A 22,185-nucleotide genomic window follows, 5' to 3' on the forward strand; every position below is an offset into this window, starting at 1 on the left:
GGACACAACATCTTTGTTGGTATGTGGTGCTGAGGATCGAACCCGGGCCGCACGCATGCCAGGCGAGCGCGCTACCGCTGAGCCACATCTCCAGCCCATAGTTCACGGTTCTTAGGCAGAATTGAAATGTTCTAGCTTCCTTTCCTCTTCAACCCAGACACCACTCAGGAATTGCCACCACTATTCAGTAAGCAGGGCTCTCTAAGGCCTCTCCTAAATCCTGTGGCCTCTCCTCAGGGTTCCCTGATCACAGAGGGCCTGATTCCCATTCCAGCTTGAAGTCAATCTGGGTTTCAAATCCTTGTTTTGCTACGCATTTGCTATTAGCAACCTCCCTGGTCCTCAATTTCCTCTTATGTTAGAGGGGTGATGTTATCTATCTCACAAGACTGTCATGAGAAACAAATGAAATAATAATGGCACAATGTTTAACATGGTTCTCCTGAGTGTGTGCACAAGCACATAGTGTTTTTCAGTGTGATTCTTGCTGAGTTTTGTGCTATTTATCCCCATAATCTTCCTTAGGTCTGTGAGCCTGATAGAACTTTCCTTGATAACTATATGGAAATAGACGGGGCCCTCTTGTAAAACCCTACCTCCAAAGCTAACACCATCGAATGCATGGAGTTCTGCTACAATGTCTAGATGGTTCTGCCTCAGATTTGCTTTTCTTAGGCTGGACTGTATAAGACAAGCATTCTAAAGTGTCCCATCTTTATTTACAATGAGAGTCCCCTCCTCTCCGGCCCCTTCCTCAGCTTTGCTCTGGGGAAGGAGCTGGATAAAGTACTTCTTCTGCCAAGACCAGGGTCTAGGGGAAGAACCCCCTGAAGGGAGTATTCCTCACTTCTTCTGGGCTTGTGCTCTGGCTCGTTGAATCTTGTCAGCTGTGGCTCCATCTGTGGCTCCAGTGCAGTGGGACAATACAAGGCTCAGCTCAGCCTCGTTCCGGTGCTCGATGGCCACATCTGCAGCCTGAGCCACATCCCTATGGTTGGAGCAGAAGGGGAGATGGTATTGGGACTGCCCAAGGGCACCAACCCTGCCTCTTCTCAGCCACCTCACACCCACAGGGCCCTGATTCAACGCACCCAACGAGAAGCAAAGCCTTGACCTTTTGCTCAGGACCCACTCGGGAAGCGTACTTCTTGGCCTCATATTTGTTGTGTTGTTTCATGCAGATTTCCACAAAGGGCTTCACAGGAGAGGGAAGGGGTTGAGAGGTAAGACAAAGGATAGCCTGTGTTCTCTTCTGAGCAAAGCCCAATGGATACACTGTCCATATGTATTTTATATATCAGTCCCAACAATGGCAAGACAGTTGTGATCTCAACATGCTTGGGGCAGAAAAAAACCTAAACCAAAGGCCTGTTAGAATCTTGAAATCTATTATTTTCGTGCTCCTCCTCCACCATCCACCACTACCCACTTGACAACAGGCATTTGCTGTCACTTTCCCTCTCAGGTCTTCTTTTCTCTCATGGTTGCCATTATCAAATTTGCCCGCCACACCTTTGAACCCCTGCCACAGGAAACAAAACCCCGTGACGTGATATCTTCCCCTACCTAATAGGTGCACCTTTTCAGACTCCCGTTTCCCCAACTCAAGCAAGAAAGCCCAGGCACATGTTGTTCCTGCTGGCTCTTTGGGGGAAAGCGGCTCACTTTACACCTCCCTTTGCAGACAGACTCCAGCCCATCCTCCAGTGCACTCAACACTGTGGATGCTATCTGCCCACACATGGGCTAATACATGGGCAGTAGAACAGGTGCCTGAATAAATCATCCTATCTGTCTCCCTGCCCAGGACTACCCTCGCTACTGGGGGGCTGGAAGGAGTACCCCTGACTTACCAGGTAACCGATGGGTGATTTCTTGCTCTTAGAAAACTTTTCCAGTTCCTCCCAGTCTTCCAAATCTGCCAGGGCAGTCAGCTTTAGCCACCAAAGCCTGCGGAAAGCTGGGCTTAGAGGTTTTGCAGAAAAGGCAGGTTGTCCACGTGCTGCCCAAGAGGTCTCTATATACCTCTTGTCAGGGATGCGGAAATCACGGGCCAGTTGTTCTGCACGTTTGTTATGGCCGTTGAGGATGAGGGTGGTGACCGTGTCATGTAGAGACAGGTCTAGAAACTGGCCCCCCAACTCATCTTCTAGGCGCCTCTGTAGCCGTAGGAGCCGCATTTGATCCTCTGTAGCCTGGGGACCAGGATGAGGCAGGTCGGGGATGAGAGAGACAAGAGCAAGACGGGAAGCCAGGCAGCTCTTAGAAAAGGGTAAGCCAAACCTTGGCTGCAAACTCATTCTTGGCCTTGTAAAAGGCATCAGCTGCTGTCTGCAGAGCTGCTACGCGTCCCTCAATACGCTACAAAGACAAAGGGAGACTGAGTTCACAATGCAAAGGACCTTGGCCCTCCCCACCCAGGTGACAGCTCCCTAGTCCCTGTGCCCAGGGTCACCAAGGTCAGCCTTACCCACTAGGGGCACCACTCTGGTGTCCTAGAGGGATGACTAGCTCCTTTGGAACCAGCCCCCATTCTGGCCACACCTTTTCTCAAACTCTCCCTTCAACAGTGAGGATGTTGGATGGAGTGTGAACCGAATGCTAAAGCCTACATTTCCGGAAAAGGCACCAGACTAATAGCCCCAGCTCATGGGCTCCACCCACTCCATGGACCTCAGACCTCTCCTGTAGCATAGCTGGCTTGAATGTGGAAGCTGCCCAGCTCCTGGTGATTGTCATCTTGATTGTAAAGGTCCTTCAGTGTCTCTAGCTCCTGATGCTTACAGAACTGGGCAGAGGGCAGGCCATCAGTCAGCAATGCCAACTCAAGGGCTTAGGCAGCTCCATCCTGCTACCTGCCCACCACACACACCTGTCGATATAAACTCAGGGCCATGGGCTGGTTCCGGAGGGTCATGAAAAAGTCTCCTCGGTTCAGCTCGTTCTTCAGGTGCAGCAATACTGTGAACACTGTAGGAATAATAAGATAGGCTGGGAACTCTACCCTTGGCCCTCCTCAGCCCAGATGACCCAGTTTGCTTCTCATCCAAACCCTGCTCACCCAGGTCAGTGTCCCCACTCTCGATGGCCTTGCTCAGTGCTAGTTTGCTCCTCTTCATCTTTAGGAGAAGGGGCACTTGCTCCCCTGAGCGTGGCTCATATTCCAGCAGCTGCAGGGTGGGGAGGAAGGCAGAGAAGAGCTGGCACAGGGGCCTTGAACATTCATATCACAGAATCTGGAGAGGGCTGGGCACCCACACCTTGATGGCCAGCTCTGTGCGGCCACAGCCATAGGCCCGCGCAGCAATGTCAGAGTATGAGACACCAGGCGTGTCCCCCAGCTTCTGATTAATGGCCCGTGCAACATCCTCATCTGATACATCTTTCTGCTGCACCTGCAAGGTGTATGGGGGAGGGTGTCATACACATCTATATGTCACTCCTTATCTCCCAGCTCCACAGGGCCCTGATCAGACCCTTACCCGCTCATTCCACATTTTTCACCAGGGCCTGAAATCACCTAAATGCCCTTGGGTCCCACATCCTTGCCTTGTAGCAGGCCCAGTGGGCCAGGATCCTGCTGACGCCCTGTACTTCTGGAAGACGCAGGTACTCACATATCTGGATGGCCAGGGGATATAGCCTCCGCAATACAAGCCTGGCAGAGAAGGAGGGTGAGAGAGCACAAGGGACAAGGTAGGGCAGAGAAAGGGGGCAGAGAAGCCCCAGCCTGTGCCTCAGGCCTCCAAAATCTTAAGATGTGTCAAATACAATGACCATAAGACTCTACCCAAGGCCATAATGCCCCCCCACTTACAGCCCTCCTATAGCACCCCTGGGCTTTCTATACCTGTCCAGGAGCACCTGGATGGTGAGCTGCTTATATCTGTATTTTCCTTGGTTAAGGATCCAGATGGGGATAAGTCCTGTTTGCCAAGTACCTGCAGACCACATCTCCAGCCCCTTCCCCAGTCACCCCCAGCTATAAATACCCTCCCTCCATGCTTGAGGATACTGGCTATAGGTGAGGGGAATCCCAATGTGGTAGTCCCGGACAGCATTGAGCACACGCAGGTCCTGACACATGTGCACGAAACTATCAGGTGGAAATCTGTCAAGGAAACACTTCCCAAACGAAGCTGCCTGAGAAGAGCCAGAGGGCAATGGAAGAAAGCTTTCTCTACTGCAAAAACCAGTTCACCTCCTTCCCAGCATCCCCTCATTCCCAGAACCCTCTCCAGCCCAACCCTGAGCAGACTCTTCTGCATGTCTGGTCGGTGTTCGTGTCCTGCAGCCTCAATGCATTGCTGCACGGCCTGAGTCAGCTGCCCCAGCTCCTGGATTTCTCGTAGGTACTCATCTGCTTTCTGGCTTTCTTTCTGCAGGGAGAGGTTCGGTGATGGAGCAAAATGACAGAGAACACCCCACATTGGCCTTTAGCCCCTCTGGACTATAGTTCAAATGGGCTGGTTTAGAGGGCCTGCATAGGCTGGAGCCTGAACTCTCTCACTCTGTTCAGTATACCTGAGATCATCCCATGTTGGCTCACAGTTGCCTCTGGGAGGCCTTGACAACTTCTAACAGTAGTGCTGACTTATGCCTAGCTGGAGATAGCAAGGACACCCTATCCTTCTCCTTTACCATGTGGAGAAACACCCATGTTACTTGAATTCCCGAGCAGTCCACCAGTGTTCTCCCTGAAGCCCTCTTTTTATTTGTCCTCGGCACTGAGGATTGAACCCAGGAATACTTAACCACTGAGCCACATCCCTAGCCCTATTCTTTAAAATATTATTTTAAATTTTATTTTGAGACAGGGTCTCACCTAAGTTGCTTAGGCCTACCTAGGTTGCTGAGGCTGGCTTTGAACTTGTAATCCTCCTGTTTCAGCCTCCTGAGCTGTTGATACAGGCATCTGAAACCCTCTCTTGATAGGTGGCACCTGGCTGTGCCCACACATGCCCATACAGGGGCAGAAGGCTGGACCAGTCAGGGGGCAGGAAGAAGGGACTTCTTCCCATCTTAGGGCCTGGGAAGAAGTCCACAGATTTACCTCATACTCCTTCTGGGCCTCCAACAGTAGTGCTCCGGGGGCCATCGAGGCAATTTTGAAGATCTCCTCACTGGCCACTGGGGGAGGGAGTCGGTGAGTGCAGATGGGGTAAGAAAACCTTCAGTCTTGCCTCAATACCCAGATCCTCCTTTGGGCCACTGGCCTAGGGTAACTGGGATGTTGAGGAGCCTCTGCCCCGGGTTACCTGATACCCTTGTGGAGACCTCACCTGGAACCTCATGTAGAAACTCATGGGTGCTGCGGGAGAAGATGCGGACCCCATCAAGTTCAGGTACCAGGTAGGAATCCTCATCAAGCACAAACCTGAGCTTGGTTAAGGTTTCCAAGAGTGTCTCTAAAGTTAGGGTGGGATCAGTGACCTCCCTCCCCCCCTCCCACACCACAAGGCAGCCCTTTAAGGATACTGAATGCTCTCAGGTGCATCGCCCACCACCATTAGCAGCCTCTCCCAGGCCACCACGACAGCCCTTTCCTTGCTGCGAGGACGACTGCACCTATTGACAGCACCATACACACAAATCTGGGACACTTCCAGGACAGCAGACCCACAGCCAAGTCTCCCACATCACTGCTGCATCCCTTTGCCCTGGTTCAGCCCTGCACAAGACTGTGCCCTTATTCTATTCTTTTGGCCACAGGATGACCTGTCTGCTTCCCTCTCACCCCTGTATCAACAGCTCCCCATGGCAGCTGAAGCCCACCAGGACAATGGTTCCTTCAAGTGTTCACTGGCCAAATAGAAGATCCAAGCTCTACTTGGTTTGGCCAGTAGACAGGATGGTTCAAGGTGTCCCCAGAAACATGTTTCACTCCCATCCCCAAATAACACCCCTATTCTTACCAGACCATCTGCTTCGGGGGTGCCCGAATGTTGCAGTTGAATTCACATAGCTTCTCCTGAAAGGGTGCAGGGATGTCATGGCCCTATCCCAGCAGTCACCAGTCTGATTGAAAAGTCCCACCCCTACCCCGCAACAGATTTTCATTGGACAAGTATAGTATCCCCTGTTATTCTAGGATCACACCTTGAGTGATGCTGTCCCCATCCAGATATAGCCTGTGTCTGTGAAGAGCGCCAGGTGCCGGTAGGTGAAGGAGACAGCCATCTGCAGGAAGCTGCTCACTCCTGGGGCCAGGCCAGGAGGCGTCTGGGGCAGGGCGGAGTAGAATACCAGATGGACACTTCTCAGAGCCTTCCCACTGCCTCCCTCGCCCCTCCATTTCATTCTCACTCAGGCACTCACCACTGCAGAGCAGGTTGCATGGTCCAGGAGGTAAAGATCAGGCCCCATAGCCAGGAGAATGTGTGCTACTCGGTCCTGGCAGAGTGTGGTCCAGCATGAGGGTGCACTTTGTAGACCTGCAACCAGGGAAGGGGACAACCTCATGATGAATAGAGCCCTCAGCTGGTCCCACAGTCTGGAGGCACATCTGTGGCGCTAAAGAGCTATCTCAGGGCTTACCTGGTACCTCTGGCATCCGGCGGAGTTTGAGATCGCCCACATTGGCACTGAGGGTAAAACGATGGGCCCCCGTGAGGATGGCCACCCCAGAACCAAATTCAGTGTGAAAGATCCGGGCATCCAGAACCCGGTTCTGGAGCACCTCCTAGGGAGAAGGACCATGGGTTGAGGGAACCACAGGGTCATAAACCCCATCCTATTTCCCAGCCCCCTGTGGCCCCTTACATTGCCCATGCTGAAGTGTCTTCGGAAGTCACCATGAAGCCCATAAACCAGCACTGCACCGTCTTCCTGCACACAAAGCAACTCCTCCTCAGCTGACCAGCCCAGGGACACCACAGGTCCACTCTTCCACTGCAAAGAGAGACTCCTGAGGCTATCCTTGGAATAAGGAAGCCCTACCCAGCCCACAGACCAGGGACAGTCTGGAATGCTCACCAGTAGGCTGGCTAGAGGCATACCAGAAGCAGAGTAAATCTCAAGTACTGGTCGCACGCTGGCAGCTTTCTCCTTCCTCCAGGGGTTCCTCAGCAGCGCTGTGGTTTGAAAAGAGATTTCTGTCCTAGACTCTCAGGCTCCATGCAGGCCTCATGGACCAGGGTCTCAGGCCTACCCATGAGGCAGACCTTAGGAGAACCAAAACTAAAAGCATTTTATCAGAGTGAGTTGGCAAAGAACCACCTGACAGCAAGGCCCTCAGGAATCAAGTTCATTCCAGGATCCCAGAGCACGCAATAGGGGAAGGACAACTTACCAATGGGGCCCCCATAGGGTGCAGCAGCCACCAGGCAGTCCCTGAGTTCCTCTTTCAGGTCCCAGTCCATGCTGTACAGTTCATATTTCCTGTCCACAGAGATGAGCAGATATTAACTTCCTCACGACCCTGCATCTGGATAGAATAAGCCCTAGAGGAACCCTTAAAGCCCCCATTTGTCCTTCATGGGGAAGGAGAGTCCCCTCACAAAGTAGAGGCAGAGAGATGAATAACGACTAAAAATTCACTACATGCCTGCCTAGGAACAACAGAGGAGGGAGGAGAGGGTATTGAAAAGGAAGGATGTGACTTTGGGGGCTAGTATCCATGATTGGTAAGAGCTCCTGAGGCAGGTTTCATGGCTAATATCCAAGGCACAAACTGAGACAGGACTAGGGTGAGGTGGGAAATAAGACCCTCAGAGAAAGTCTCTCAGGGGAAGGAATCTTTATTCTATTTCTGGTTCTTAACAATGAATCAGGGTCCAGCTATGCTGAGTGATGATGAACTGTTCCGGAGCATCAAAGAAATCCAAGGGGAGCTCTTCAGTGAGATTGGGCTGGTGAGAGGGTTCTGGATTGATGGCAATTTGTGAATGCTTGGCTTATTGAAGGTAAGAAAATCATGAGCAGGCATGAGATGACTGCAATCTGAGATGTGCATGGATCACCAAGTATGTGTCAAATAAGTTGGAGTAGGTAACTTGAAGTATGCCATTGATATTTGGAGGTAGGTAAAAGGGGAAAGCCAAAGGACAAAGAAAGAATGGGCACTATTCCAGGATGTCAAGAGAGACAGTATTTAAGGAGGGCATTTTGGCTAGTATCATTTCAGCAGCCTTCCCATTAATGATAAGGAAGATGCTCACCATTACCTACCATTTGACATATATCTTTGAGTTCCAAACAAAATAATTAAGAAAAAAAATGGGTAGAGCAAGATTATTACTATAGGTTGAGTGCCCATAATCCAAAATGCTTTAAAATCTGGAACATTCTGAGCATTGTTTCAGATTTTGGAGCATTGGGGGTTTCTGGATTTCCAGATTAGGGGCTCAACTGTTATATCCATGCAAATATGCTAAGATCCAAAGAACTCTGAAATCTGAAATGCCTCTTTCCCAAACTTTGGATAAGAATACTCAACCTGTATTCGCACGTAATATGACAATCTACTTTAAAAGTCCAAAACAGCCTATGGAACATAAGATAGCTTAACAGGGTGATCAACAAAAATCAATCCATTTTCTAGAGAAAGACATTTTTTATACCATAGCAAGACTCATTTGAAATGTAACATTTGAAGGTGGGAATGTGGCTCAGTGGTGGAGTGCTTGCCTCATATGTGCGAGGCCTGGATTCTCTCTCTCACTACAGAAGAGAAAGAGAAAGACAGAGAAATATAACTTTTAAAAATCATAGAAATACAATTTCAAGATACCCAAGAATAAAACTAAAGAAAATTTTTGCAAAATCACACAGAAGTTTCCTCAAAGGTATAAAAGACATGGAGAAATTTTCCAAAATGTTTTATAAATGCATAGGAATTCTGATAAAATCCTTCCTCACAATTTTTTTTTTTTTTTTTGGTGTGGAAGATGCATAAACTGGTTCTAAAGTTCATGATGTGGAGGATCATCTGAAGGAGAAAATACCAGAAAATATTTTAAAACATTTTGAAAATATGAGAACAGATACACACCAAATATCAAACACACTATATAAACTGAAGTTAATTAAAACTATTGTTTAGGATCCTTTCTAGTTCATAAGCATGGTTGTTCATGCCACTACGTGAGATATAGCTCCCTCTAAACTTGTTGCAACATGGCACATTTCCCACCTGATGTGAAAAAAAAAAAAAAAAAACTATTGTTTTGGCATAGGAAAAAATAAATAGATCAAATGTAAGAGAGCAGAATCCAGAAAAGAACCTGGAAATTGAGCATATAAAAAAGATAGCATTTCAAAATGGTACAAATTGATATTTGAAATGAGACCATATGGGAAGATCCTCAAAAATGTTATTTCGTTACTTAATTTTTACGATAATATATCTTCCAGATGGATTTCAAGATTTAAATGTTAAAAAAAATGCCATATAAGAAAAAAAGATCTTCAATATTTGTACTATCTCAAAGTAGCAATAATTTATTTTTTATTTAGTGCTGGGGATTGAACCCAGGTTACTTTACCCCTGAGCTACATCCCCAGCCCTTCTCTATTTTTTATTTTTGAGATAGTGTCTCACTAAGTTGTCCAGTCTGGCCTCAAACTTGCCATCGTCCTGCCTCAGCCTCCAGAGTTGCTGGGGTTGCAGGCATGTGCCACCATAGCAATTTCTAAGCAATGATATAAAATCTACAAGTCACAAAGAAAAATTTTTAAAAATGGGTTAAAATTAAAATTTAAAAAGTAAAAATAATATACATTCATTTGCTTCTAAGAAATGGTGGAAAGACAACAATCTCTTATGAATGGTTACTTGTAGGTGAGAGGAAGAATTGTTAAATAAGGCCAGGGATAGTAATAGAACTTTGATTTATTTTGAAAAAACCACAATAACAAGAGTGACTGCCTAGCATGCTCGAGGTCCCAGGTTCCATCCTCAGCAACCCCCTACCAAGAGTCACATTAACAGTTATTTATTAAATAATTAACATTAGAAAAACTTTTATACATTTTTTTAAAACAAAGTAGAAAGACATATTTCAAGAGGAAAAAAATGTGTATGATACAATGGAAAAAGGAATAATCTTCTCAAAAGGCTTCAGTTAATTTTTAAAAATAAAAATTATACTAAAAGAAAAATGGTCAGGAGTTCTATCATACTGCTTTATATGAAAATATTTAAAACATAAAAGGTTTAGAGGTGTAGCTCAGTGGTAGGTGCTTACCTAGTATGCATAAGGCTGAGTTTGATCCCCAACACCATAAAATCAACACACAAACAATTTAACTAAAAATAAAAACTGAACATAAGAAATTTGAAAAAATCTAGGCTGATACTTTTATAATGTTTAGCTATGGAAAGGTCTTTCAGAATAAGACACAACTCAGAAACTATCAAGAATGACAGATTTATGACATAAAAATTTTAAATTTGTATATTAAAATTTAGTACATGGGCCAGGGCTTAAAGGTAGAGCACTCACTCGCCTTGCATGTGCCAGACCCTGGGTTCAATCCTCAGCACCACATAAAAAATAAATAAGTGAAATTTTTAAAAAAAGTTTAGTACATAAAATAAAAGCCTAGTGACCACTATGAAAAGATGTGTAAGTTTTATAACAAAGGATTAGTATGAAGAAAAGAGGCCTCCTTTACAAATCAATAGAAAAAGAAACAACACACTAAAGAAATGGTCAAAGGATATGAAGACATATCTAATTACTAGGTAAAGAATTTTTTAAGTTTTCACTTTTTAAAAAAAAAAATTTAAGAGAGAGAGAGAATTTTTTAATATTTATTTATTTTTTTTTAGTTTTCGGGAGACACAACATCTTTGTTGGTATGTGGTGCTGAGGATCGAACCCGGGCGGCACACATGCCAGGTGAGCGCGCTACCGCTTGAGCCACATCCCCAGCCCTTAAAAATTTTTTTAACCTTTATTTTATTTATTTATCTTATGTGGTGCTGAGGCTTGAACTCAGTGCCTCACAAGTGCTAGGCGAGCACTCTACCACTGAGCCACGACCCCAGGCCCAAGTTTTCATTTTTTTTTTAATAGTTGTAGATGGACAGCATGCCTTTATTTTCTTTGTTTATTTTTATATGGCGCTAAGGATTGAACCCAGTGCCTCACACATGCTAGGCTAATGCTCTGCCACTGAGCTACAGACCCAGTCTTTTTACTTTTTATTTACTCTTTTTTTTCTTCTTTCTTTGCAGTACTGGGGATTGGACCCAGGATTGCTTTACCAATGAGCTACATCCACAGCTCTTTTTATTTTGAGACAGTGTCTCAGGAAATTGCCCAAGCTGCGCTCAAACCTGCCATCCTCCTGCCTCAGTCTCCAAGTAGCTGGGATTACAGGTGTGCTCCAAACTATTTTATGTTTTGGTCATCTGATTGGAAAAAAAAAAAAAAGAAACAAATAAAAAAATCTAGTACTGCTGAAGATGTGGGAAATGAACACTCAAGTATAAATGGATTGGCTCTTACAGAAGAAAATGAAGTGCTATCTATTTGACTTTTAAAATGCAAATACCCTTTGACTTAGCCTAAACCTTGCAAACGCTCTTTAAAAATTCATCAAAATGGGGCCGGGGTTGTGGCTCAGTGGTAGAGTGCTTGCCTCACATGTGTGAAGCACTGGGTTCAATTCTCAGCACTGCATATAAATAAATGAATAAAATAAAGGTCCATCAACACTAAAAAATATTTTTTTAAAAGTTCATCAAAATTGGACTAGTTAAATAAACAATAATAAGCCCACCCATTCTGGAGAATGCTATGTAGCCATCATTAAGGTGACCTGTCATTAGTGATGTGAACTTATCTCTGAGATACAGTGGTAAGTAAAACGAGTAAGCTAACCATATAAGCCATATAAGCTCAATGTTGACCATATAAGCCCATTTATGTAATAAAAAACTGAGCATGTATTTTTGCCAAACACATAAACATGTTTGTGTACAAATATACAGAAAAATGCTCAAAGGCTTCCAAACAAAGCCAGAAAAAGCAGTTATTTCTAGGAAAGGTGGTAAACGGAGTGACATATAGAAGGAATGTTTATTTTTGTACTAAATATTTTATTAATTTCTGAAATATTGAATTTTATAACCCATATGCATTTCTTTTGACATTTTGTTACTAAAATCATTGGGTGTGGGGCTGGGGCTATGCTCAGTGGTAGTGTGAGGCACTGGGTTTGCTTCTCAGCACCGCGTATAGATAAATAAAAAATAAAGGTCTATCAACAACTAAAAAAAATTTTTTTAAATCATTGGGTGAAAAGTCTGATAAAAATATATATTTACATAAAGCTATCATGCCAGTTATCAATTGATTGCCTTTCAGTTCCAAATTCACCCTTCATAATGGGCAGCACTCTTTCAAAATTTTCAACCATACAATGAACACAATGTTAAGCTTTCCCAGTAGAAGAGTGCCGGAACGCCATGAAGAGGCCAGCAGGCAGGGTGTGAGGACACCTGGTGGTGTTAGGGCCCCCTTATGCATCTGGAAAACCATGCCTAGATCAACTCCTGGCTCTCTGAAGACACCACACCTTGGGCTTCCTTCCCATGATAAGCAGCAGATTCCTCTGCATACCAAGACGCCTGGTCACTAGCTGTGCCTCATTTGTACCCTATCACATTTTCCATTGACTCCTTTTGCACAATTGTACATCTTTACCTATGGATGCCATGTAGTCCAGACACAGGAACCCACCTCTGATTGCACATGCACATTCTGGGGCTTCCAGCTATGGAAGCCTACCCCTTGCACCTTAGAGAGTTACCTCTTGGTTGCTCAATACTATTAAGTCAGCTATGGTCTGGCACAATCAGCATACTGACATCCAGTGGGCTGCAACTATATTTTCTCCAACAAGGTCTGAACCCCAGTCTAGAGAGAGGCTTCTCCTCCCAAGTTTGCCATTCTTGGGGTATTCTCCCTCATCCCTAAGATACCATATAAGATTTTCTTATATATTTTATATATACTTATATGTCATAGATTACTAATTCTTTATATTAACTTTTCCAATTTAAATCTCCTGGCTGGATCCAGATAGATACAGACTTGGTATAGGGAATGGCCCGAGGAGAAAAACCCCTAAAGAGGGAATTTGGGGATTGGTTTGGTGTTGAGCTCTTTGCCAGAGGGAAATGGATGACAGAAACCTATCATATGCTGTGGCATCACAATTAACCAAGCCTGCAGTGTACTCTGATGAGGTGCCAACTGAAGCACGTGCTTTGGGAATGGCTTCCATATTTAAATGTGTGGCATTAATGATGACTACAAGGACTCTGGTATGGGATGGATTATTATGAGTTCACATGAACATTTACAAAGAGAAAATGACGCTGGCACATATGGTGTGCCAGTCTGGAGAAAGGCTTCCCCTTCCAAGTTTGCCATTCTTAAGTAAGGTAATCATAGGGTTTTCAAGCCAAGGAAGGCTAATCTCTATAAAGATGGGAAGACAAGCTACTTTTACTGCTAAGGGAGGCTTGGAGTGACTAGGGTTCCAAGATTGTCAGTTTCCTCTGGGTCTAATCAAATGTCCCTGTTCAGGTTTCAGGATCCACTGTTTTGACCAGTGCCTTAACCTACACGTGAGAAATGGCTTGTTGTTGAATTCCACTGTTATAATTCAGCAACCCACACAATTAAATTTTATGTTTTATTTTTTTTAATTTTCTACTTGAGGTAGAGGTCTTGGAAGCTTCTCTATCTAAGGCTGACCAGGTTAACAATCCTGAGTGAGTGTCTAATATAGGGCCCCAGTTTGGCACCATTCCCAGGAGGGCCAGCCTGCAAGTTGATTACATTGGGCTTCTTCCATTATGGAAGGACAAATCGGATTTGCCTTTCTTGCCTCTAATGTGTTTGCCAGCACCCACCATCTGTAGATTCACAGAATGCTTTATTCACCCTTATGGCATTCTGCAAAGCACTGCATCTAATCAAGAACTTCATTCCACAGCAAGGAAAGTGCAACAGTGGGCTTGGGGCCATGGAACCAACTGGTCTTACCATATATCCCATTACTCACAAAGGGTTGGCCAAAATTTTTTGAATCAGTTGCAAACCCAATTGGGTGCCAGCACCCTTTAAAAAGATGAGGGTCTGTCTTTTAGGATGCAGCTTATGCTGTGAATCAGAGACTATTAGGTATTACCTTCCCCATAGACAGAATACATGGGACCTGGAATCCAGAGGTAGAAGTGGGAGTGGCTCCTTTCATTATCACACCTAATAACCATCTTATAAAAATGTTGCTTCCAGTCCCAGAACTTTGAGATCTAATGGCTTAAAGAGCTGAGTCTCCAAGAGGAGAATGAAACACAATGATGGATTTATTGAATTAGAAGATAAAGAGTATCATCTTGCTATTTTGGGGTCCTATGCCACTGAGTCAACAGTGGCATAAAATATGAGGTTGATTTACTAGGTAAAGTGATTGTTCTGACTACAAAGAGTAAAATCAAGTTGTTGCTACATAATGGAGGCAAGAAGGACTGCCTAAATCCAAGGAGTCCTGGGGGGGGGGGCTCTTAGTGTTTCCATACCCAACAGTAAAGCTCAATGAAAAACTTCAGTAACAAAAAACAAAAATAGACTGGGTGAGGAATGAAGGCTTGGATGACTCCACAAGGTAAACAACTAGAGCAATGGAGGTTCTGGCTGAGGGCAAGGGAAGTAGGGGGTGGGCATCTGAAGAAGGAAGCTACAGATATCAACTATGACCTCGTGAGCAATTATAGAAATGAAGACTGGAATTGTTTTTCCCTATTTTCTCTATGCTTATTACATCAATGTGCTTATATTTGGGGCTGGGGATGTGGCTCAAGCGGTAGCGCGCTCGCCTGGTGTGCGTGCAGCCCGGGTTCAATCCTCAGCACCACATACCAACAAAGATGTTGTGTCCGCCGAGAACTAAGAAAAAAAATAAATAAATATTAAAATTCTCTCTCTCTCTGTCCCCCTCTCTCTCTCTCTCACTCTCTTTAAAAAAATGTACTTATATTTATATACTAGCCATTATCTTCTACTTCCCATTTTTATTTTATATACAAATTACTAGAGGTTAACATTACAATTTAGTTTGGGGGGGATTTTTTTTTATAAGGGATTAAACCCAGGGGCACTTAATCACTGAGCAACATTCTCAACTCTTTCTACTTTTGAAATCAATTTTATTTTTGTTATTTTTATTTTGAGCAAGCTTAGGGCTGGTCTCAACTTGCGATCCTCCTGACTCAGCCTCCAGAGTCACTGGGATTATAGGTGTATGCCACCTTACCCAGAACAATTTAGTTTTTAAGTAACAGAATATTTTCAGTGGGACAGTGAGACTCAATGTGAGAACTAATGGATACAATAATGGATAATAACTTAAGATTGTTCTCTTCTCGTTTTTGTGAAAGAATAGTTCTACTTGTAAGGATAATAGTATCTTATTAAGCCAGAAATGATTGTTTTGTTATTGTAAAGGAATTCGTAGGTGTGCAGAAGGCTTCCTGAGAAAGCTAAGAAGTCAAATGGGCCAGTTATCAAGTTATTGCCTCTCTGCTCCAAATTCACCCTTCAGTACTAAGTGAGCTGAATGTTAAGCTTTCTCGATAGAGGGCGCCAAAAGGACACTGCAGGAGGAAAGGGCTCTCCTGCTGCTTCCAGCAGCTCCGTGGTCTGTGGGCACTGTGGGTTTGTGGACACCTGGTGGTTTCTGCCCCAATAATGTGCCCAGAATACACAATCCCTTGATGACCTCACAGTGTTGGCCGGGATGGGGGTCTACCTACCCGCAGCTCTGAATGCTTCCAGTGCTGCTTCAACTTCGATACTAGCCACTAGCTATGGCTCACCAGTAACCCATTTGTGCCCACAAGGGCTGTTTCTTGCTTCCCACGGGTCAGCCCTGAACGATGCTCTAGATTTAAGCTCAGATGAAGACTGGGGTATGTTAACTGCAGTGAAGAATATCACTGAGAACATGGTGTTCAGGCCAGAGTAATTGGTCAGTGAGAAGAGAGAAAAGGGAAGTAAGTACAGATGAGGTCTTCAGGATTTCAGCGGGACACAGGGAGAGAAAGAGGAGTGAGGAAGGACCTATAGGTTAGGAAAGTTTATTCAAAAGATTAGGATGGGAGATTTAAGTATGCTTGAATCTAACAGGGAACACTGGGACAGAGATGGTAGAAAACAATGCAGAGCTGTAGCCTCAAAAATATAGATCAAATTCCAATGACTCACCCCAGATACTATGGCCATCTGCCCTAGGAACCTGCACGTAGCTAACATCTCAGGTGATCTTGATGCAAGGGGCCCTGAACGATAGCTGGAGAAACACTGTGGCTAAGTGAGGACAGGGGGTTGGCACATGATGTCTAAGAAGGCAGGGAGCCAGGGATGTGGCTCAACAGGGGCACCTTTCCTTTGGTTAGGAAAGAGCGGGTTTGGTCAGGGGAAGCCTAGGCTTCCATGCCATAACTTCCAGTTCTCTGGGAAGCTTGAGATGAAGTCAGCTATTGGGAGGGGGTAGCAAGGAGATTTCAATTTTTAATATTCCCCAAGTATTTTAATTACTCACAAGTATTTCATAGTATAATCATTTACAAGTAGAGCCCTGAGGTGAGTGAATGTAGAATGACTTCATCAAGCTAAAGCTGTGGCAGCGGAACTGTAATAGTCCCAACCTAGCTGTTGGGTGACCCTGCAGCCAGGTGCAGGTAGAGATGGTGAGAGACTGGTGCACAGGGAGGTGGTCCTGTGCCAATCAAGTGCAACCAAAAGGCAAAGGAACAAGATTGTTAGGGAAAAGGCAAGAAAAAGAAGTGACTGCCCATGGCTATCCAGCTAGCCGGACAGGGAAGGAAACATCTGTAGAAGGAGCTCTGCATGTGGACACAAAGACAAAAGAAAGCTCCGTGGATGGGGACCCAGTGAGGTTAAAGGGCAGGTGAACCAGGAAGTTTCAGAGTATCCATGCAGACAGGAGTCTATGGTCCAAGAGGAGGCTGTGAATTTAACACTCCTTTATTATTATTATTTTTTAGTTTTCAGCAGATACAACATCTTTATTTGTATGTGGTGCTTAGGATCGAACCTGGGCCGCACGCATGCCAGGCGAGCGCGCTACCTTTGAGCCACATCCCCAGCCCGAATTTAACACTTCTGAGGTAGAGCAGTTCTGGATGAGCACCAGGGTTGAGTGGGACTGGGGGAGAGAGTGGCTGAGTGGATAAAATCACTGTGAAGACAGTGGCCATTTAAGTCACCCTGAAAGTTGGCAAAAGTTGGGATCTCCAGAAGCCATGGGCCAAAACCTCCAATCGGATGTGGTCTAAGAAACTGGCAATAATAGACCAAGTATGAAAGAGGCAGAGCCAGGCATAAAGGAGCCCTGAAAGAGGTACAGAAGAAAGGGTCAGGGAGCAAAGAGCAACAAGGCAAATCACCTCTCAAAGTCTTCAAGCTACAGTAGGCTTCTCAGTGAGGTGACTCAAGCTGTGCTGTAAGGATGCTGTGGATGTGGAAGGGGAGAGTGAAGGGTAGCCTCTCAGAAAAGCTTAAGGGTGAGGACAAGCTGTACTCTCAAACGGAAAGGCCAGCTACATCTTTCTCCTCCATTTCCAGGTCTCAGAAATGGAAATCTTCTGAGCAGCAGAAATGAACCCTGGATTCTTACATTAGAAAACTATTATACCCACGGTCCTGGCAATTCTAGCTCCTGCAAGAAACAGTAAAGAAATCCCTGTGGCAATGCAGTTGAACTGCTGGAGCATCATGGTGCACCATGATGTGACAAGAGCCCCTTTGTGAAACAGGCTGGAATATCAAAGCCCTGGGGAGAGAGAAGCACATCAGATCTTGATTTAGGAAAACCCAATAATCCCCAAATCCCTAGTCCCTAGAGAGAACCCATTGTCACCCCTGAAATCCCATTCCTCCAACCTGTCTCAAAAAGGTTTTGTTGTTGTTGGGTACTAAGGATCCAACCCAGGGCCTTATGCATGCTAAGCATGCACTGTATCACTGAGTTACAACTCTAGCCCTACTAAAAAGGTATTTGTACACCATGTTTATGCCAGCATTATTCTCAATAGCCAAGAGGTGAGAACAATCCAAGTGCCTCTTGACTGAAGAACTGAAAAGCAAATTATGGTATATACATATGATGGGATATTATTTAGCCTTAAAATACGGCTAAATGCCAGGTGTGGTAGCACAGATATATAACCCCAGCAACCTGGGAGACTGAGGCAGGAGAATCATAAATTGAAGGCCAGCCTCAGAAACTCAGCAAGACTCTGTCTCAAAATAAAAAATAAAAAGGGCTGGGGATGTAGCTCAGTAGTAAAGCACCCCTTTATTCAATCCCCAATACAAAATATTAAAAAAGAAGAAGGAAATTATGAATGCTATAATGGCAATAAACCTTGAAGACATTATGTAAGCCAGTCACAAAAAGACAAATGTTATATGATTCTGCTTACTATTAGGTACTTAGAGCAATCAAATTCATAGAGACAGAAAATAGAATGATGGTTGCCACTGGCTGGGGGGAGGGGAAAGTGAGGAGTTGCCATTGACGGGTACAGAATTTCAGTTTTACAAGATGAAAAGGTTTTGAAAATTGGTGGTACAACACTGTGAATATACTTAACCATACTAAATACATTCAAAAATAGGACGATAAATTTATATTATGTGTGTTTAACACAATTTTTAAAACATTTGTTTATATTAGCAAAAAAGCAAAACAAAAATACAAGTATAGAACTAAAATAGTCTTCCTCTCTTCTAAGAACATCAGGGATTCATAATCCTTTCTTTTACCATAAGAATGTTTCTGAAAAGCTTGAAAGTCAATGTGGTCACTCTCTTCTCTGCCAAACTCACTTTTCCTTTTTCAAGATTTGAAGCCAAAACTCAAAGTCATCCTTGATTCCTTGTTTTTCCTCCTCCCTCCCAAGTGCAGTCATTACAACCTTCTTCTGTTTCACCAACTAAATTGCTCAGGCCCCTTCCACACCTACCATCACTAACCCAGTGCTCACCACCCACAACTTCTCCCTAGGCTCCTTACTCAGTCTCTTTTGCTTCCATTCTTCCAAAAAGTTCCATCTTCTGCCTCCAGAAGGAACTTAAAACACACAACAATCCCCACACAGTGCAAATCCATTCATGTTAATCTTTTCCTTAATTTAAATTCCTCATGTTTTTCAAATAAGATGGTCTATAAGTTCCTGTAGAGTGTGACTCCTAAAAGAAGGACATCAACCTCAGCTTTTGTCTTGCCTGTTGCCTGTAGCACTCCAATCCCATTGGCTTTTTAGGTCACTGGGAGTGTTTCAGACCTTCCTACCTCAGGACCTTTGTATATGCTCTTCTTTAACCCTCCCCCTGCACTTAAGTCTACTTATCTCTTGGATGGGACATTATTCTTTCTTTTAAAAAAGTCTTCTTGGGGGCTGGGGTTGTGGTTCAAGTGGTAGAGTGCTCGCCCAGCACATGTGAGGCACTGGGTTCAATCATCAGCACCACATAAAAATAAAATAAAGATATTGTATCCACCTAAAACTAAAAAAGAAATATTTTTTTTGAAAAGTCTTCTTTATCTTCCCCCACTCCCAATCTGTTATGTGTGCGCAATCACTCTCTACATCTCTCTCATTTTTTATATTGGAATTAAATCCAGGGACACATACCACTGAGCTATGTTCCCAGACCTTTTTATTTTTGAGACATGTCTCACTAAGTTACTGAGACTTGCCTCAAACTTGCAATCCTCCTGATTCAGCCTCCCGAGTATTTGGGATTACAGATGTGTGCTACCATACCCAGTTTATATGCTCTCTTAAGGTATGTGCTCCTACACCTCAGTGATTATCCTTCATAGGGACTAAGACCAAACAAATACCTAATGGTTATTAATGGCCTTGCCCTATGACTGTTAGCCCTATGAGAGTAGGAAGAGTACATGTCTGTTGTATTGGTCAATACAAGTTCAAACTAGCAAAGGCTGGGCCAAATTTAATAATGGCAATAGCTCAAGTTGTATTTTTAGGATAAAAATGGCTAGACTTCTGCCAGGCATAGTGGTGCATGCCTGTAATCTCAGCAACTCAGGAGGCTGAGGCAGGAGGATTGCAACTTCAAAGACAGCTTCAGTAATCTAGTAAGGCCCTAAGCAACTTAGTGAGACTCTGTCTCAAAATAAAACATTAAAAAAAAGACTGGGGATATGGCTCAGTGCCTCCTGAATTCAATTCCCAGAACTAAAAAAGTCTAGATTTAGAGTCCCATAAGACCTGGTCACCATTTTCTCTCTTTGCCTTCCCCAATTTCAGAATTTCCAGAATACTATCTCTAGTGCAGAAGAATCCTGTCCTGCCAGTAGGACTCAAAATGCAATGACTCCCACCTGCTTATCATTCAATTCACTTACTAGAATACAAATATGTCCTAAGATTGTATAAATATGAAGAAAATAAAGAACCTGCACTTAAAGCATTTTCACTACTGAAACTAGAACATGTTCTTATATTTTCCTGTTTAAAAAAACAATTCTTATGCTTTAGCGCAGAGTCTAGAACTAGACCATTTGGGTCTAAATCCTGTTTCTACCACTTACTAGCTACATAACCTGGTCTACTGTAACCTGGCCTCTGTGACCCTCAGCTTCTTCATCAATAGGATGGGGCTAATCATGATGCCTACATTATGAAGTTGTTAAGGTTAAGCAAATCAACACACAAGTACTCAGGATAGTGTCTAGTAGATAAGAAAGTTTAAATATAAGTTAGCAACTTAGAACATGTTCTCCACAGCAAGATTAAGATCCTTAATCCTTTCTGACAGTACAGAACAGGTAAGGGTAGATTGGCCAACCAGCTCCATATCAATGGTATGCATTCAAGACTTAGAATTTTTTAAAAAAACTTTAGTGGTCTAAACAGGAGCTCAGTGGTAATGAGGACATTGTCTTTTGTCTTTGATTCAACAGACCTGGGCAGGCAATAAGTATTTTCAAGAGTAATAGAAATTAATATTTTAAAAAGTGAATGCTGTGTTAACTAGGTGGTGAGTGAACACTAAATAATATGCTAACTTTGTCAGCTGGTATCTCTTCCCTACTGAAACACATAAAATCATTAGTATTTCCTACTGATTTTAAGTAAACTTTTGCAATTTTTTCATATTGTATAGGCATATTTCATGATAATTCATGAGAATTATCATGAATAAATGCAACAGATCTCTAAAAATTGTTACAAGGCATTTAACTAGGAAGTGTATCATGTTGCAAATCAAAAATTACATTTAAAAGTTTGAATACATGAGTAAGAATAGTAGTTTCATAAGCAGAAATGAATATCTTCTATTGAAAAAAATATATCATGATGCAATGTCTTTGCGATCTTTAATTGTAATTCATATGATATCTCCCCACCCCAAGTGCTGGGGTTCAAATCCAGGGTCTCCCTAAAGGCAAGGGCTCTTCCACTGATTTATATTCCCAACTCTAAAATTATTCTTTAAAAATTTAATTGGAAAATTGTTATACAGAAGACACTTCTAAACATGCACTGGAGATAAAGAAATGCAAGAAACATGATATCAGCCCTCAAAGGGCTTGGTTTAGTAAAAGAAACTCACACAAATATTGCCCTACTGTATCACACATAACAGATCTTAGCACCAGGCCCGGTGAAGCCAAAGGATTTCAATCGGGAGAGGGCGAAGGAAGGTTCTAGGAAGAACTCTTGAACTAAGTCCTGAAAGATGAGCAAGAATTCTTCAGTGAGTTAAAGAGGGAAATGGCAATGCCCAAGAAAGAACTGTAGGCTGATAGAAACATAGAAAGCCATAAAATATCACTGTGTGTTGAGGCCCTGAAATTCTGTGCAGCTGGAACACAAGCTTTGGATAAGAGAGCAACAGATGAGGTTGAAGACACAAACAGGGGCCGACATACACATAGACTGTATTTTAGTTTACAAAGGGAAGTTGTTGAAAAATCCTGATCAGGCTAACGATGTAACAGGTTTGCAAGTTAATGAAAATCCCTGGTTTAGGACTCCTGCGGGAAGGCTACCCCGGACCAGGGGGTCCTCACTTGCGCTGTTCCAGGATTCACTGACAACTCGCCCCCTTCTCCCAGCCTTGGTCAGCACAGACACCCCGCCCGCCGTGCGATCCCGCCCCC

At 43.9% G+C, this 22,185-nt stretch overlaps 1 protein-coding gene and 1 pseudogene across 1 annotated transcript in view; one reads left to right on the plus strand and one right to left on the minus strand.

The window, feature by feature from the left end:
• The window catches only part of Vps16 (VPS16 core subunit of CORVET and HOPS complexes), a 22,648-nt gene continuing 463 nt past the window's right edge, over window positions 1–22,185 (minus strand). Inside the window, exons 2-24 of the mRNA XM_026409704.2 lie at window positions 7,292–7,380; window positions 6,976–7,073; window positions 6,763–6,891; window positions 6,538–6,682; window positions 6,319–6,434; window positions 6,100–6,222; window positions 5,916–5,971; window positions 5,479–5,568; window positions 5,283–5,377; window positions 5,054–5,130; window positions 4,248–4,379; window positions 4,016–4,143; window positions 3,851–3,886; window positions 3,550–3,658; window positions 3,261–3,395; window positions 3,062–3,170; window positions 2,873–2,970; window positions 2,681–2,788; window positions 2,284–2,361; window positions 2,026–2,195; window positions 1,854–1,950; window positions 1,092–1,195; window positions 1–988 (exon numbers count right to left, since the gene is read on the minus strand). Coding sequence (XP_026265489.2) covers window positions 844–988; window positions 1,092–1,195; window positions 1,854–1,950; window positions 2,026–2,195; window positions 2,284–2,361; window positions 2,681–2,788; window positions 2,873–2,970; window positions 3,062–3,170; window positions 3,261–3,395; window positions 3,550–3,658; window positions 3,851–3,886; window positions 4,016–4,143; window positions 4,248–4,379; window positions 5,054–5,130; window positions 5,283–5,377; window positions 5,479–5,568; window positions 5,916–5,971; window positions 6,100–6,222; window positions 6,319–6,434; window positions 6,538–6,682; window positions 6,763–6,891; window positions 6,976–7,073; window positions 7,292–7,380 — 2,467 coding nt within the window. The 3' untranslated portion in view covers window positions 1–843. The remainder of the gene's footprint in view (window positions 989–1,091; window positions 1,196–1,853; window positions 1,951–2,025; window positions 2,196–2,283; window positions 2,362–2,680; window positions 2,789–2,872; window positions 2,971–3,061; window positions 3,171–3,260; window positions 3,396–3,549; window positions 3,659–3,850; window positions 3,887–4,015; window positions 4,144–4,247; window positions 4,380–5,053; window positions 5,131–5,282; window positions 5,378–5,478; window positions 5,569–5,915; window positions 5,972–6,099; window positions 6,223–6,318; window positions 6,435–6,537; window positions 6,683–6,762; window positions 6,892–6,975; window positions 7,074–7,291; window positions 7,381–22,185) is intronic.
• On the plus strand, window positions 9,045–9,139 carry LOC113197444 (small nucleolar RNA U13; annotated as a pseudogene).

This window comes from Urocitellus parryii, chromosome 6, assembly GCF_045843805.1.
Source record: "Urocitellus parryii isolate mUroPar1 chromosome 6, mUroPar1.hap1, whole genome shotgun sequence".
NCBI classification, from domain to species: domain Eukaryota; kingdom Metazoa; phylum Chordata; class Mammalia; order Rodentia; family Sciuridae; genus Urocitellus; species Urocitellus parryii.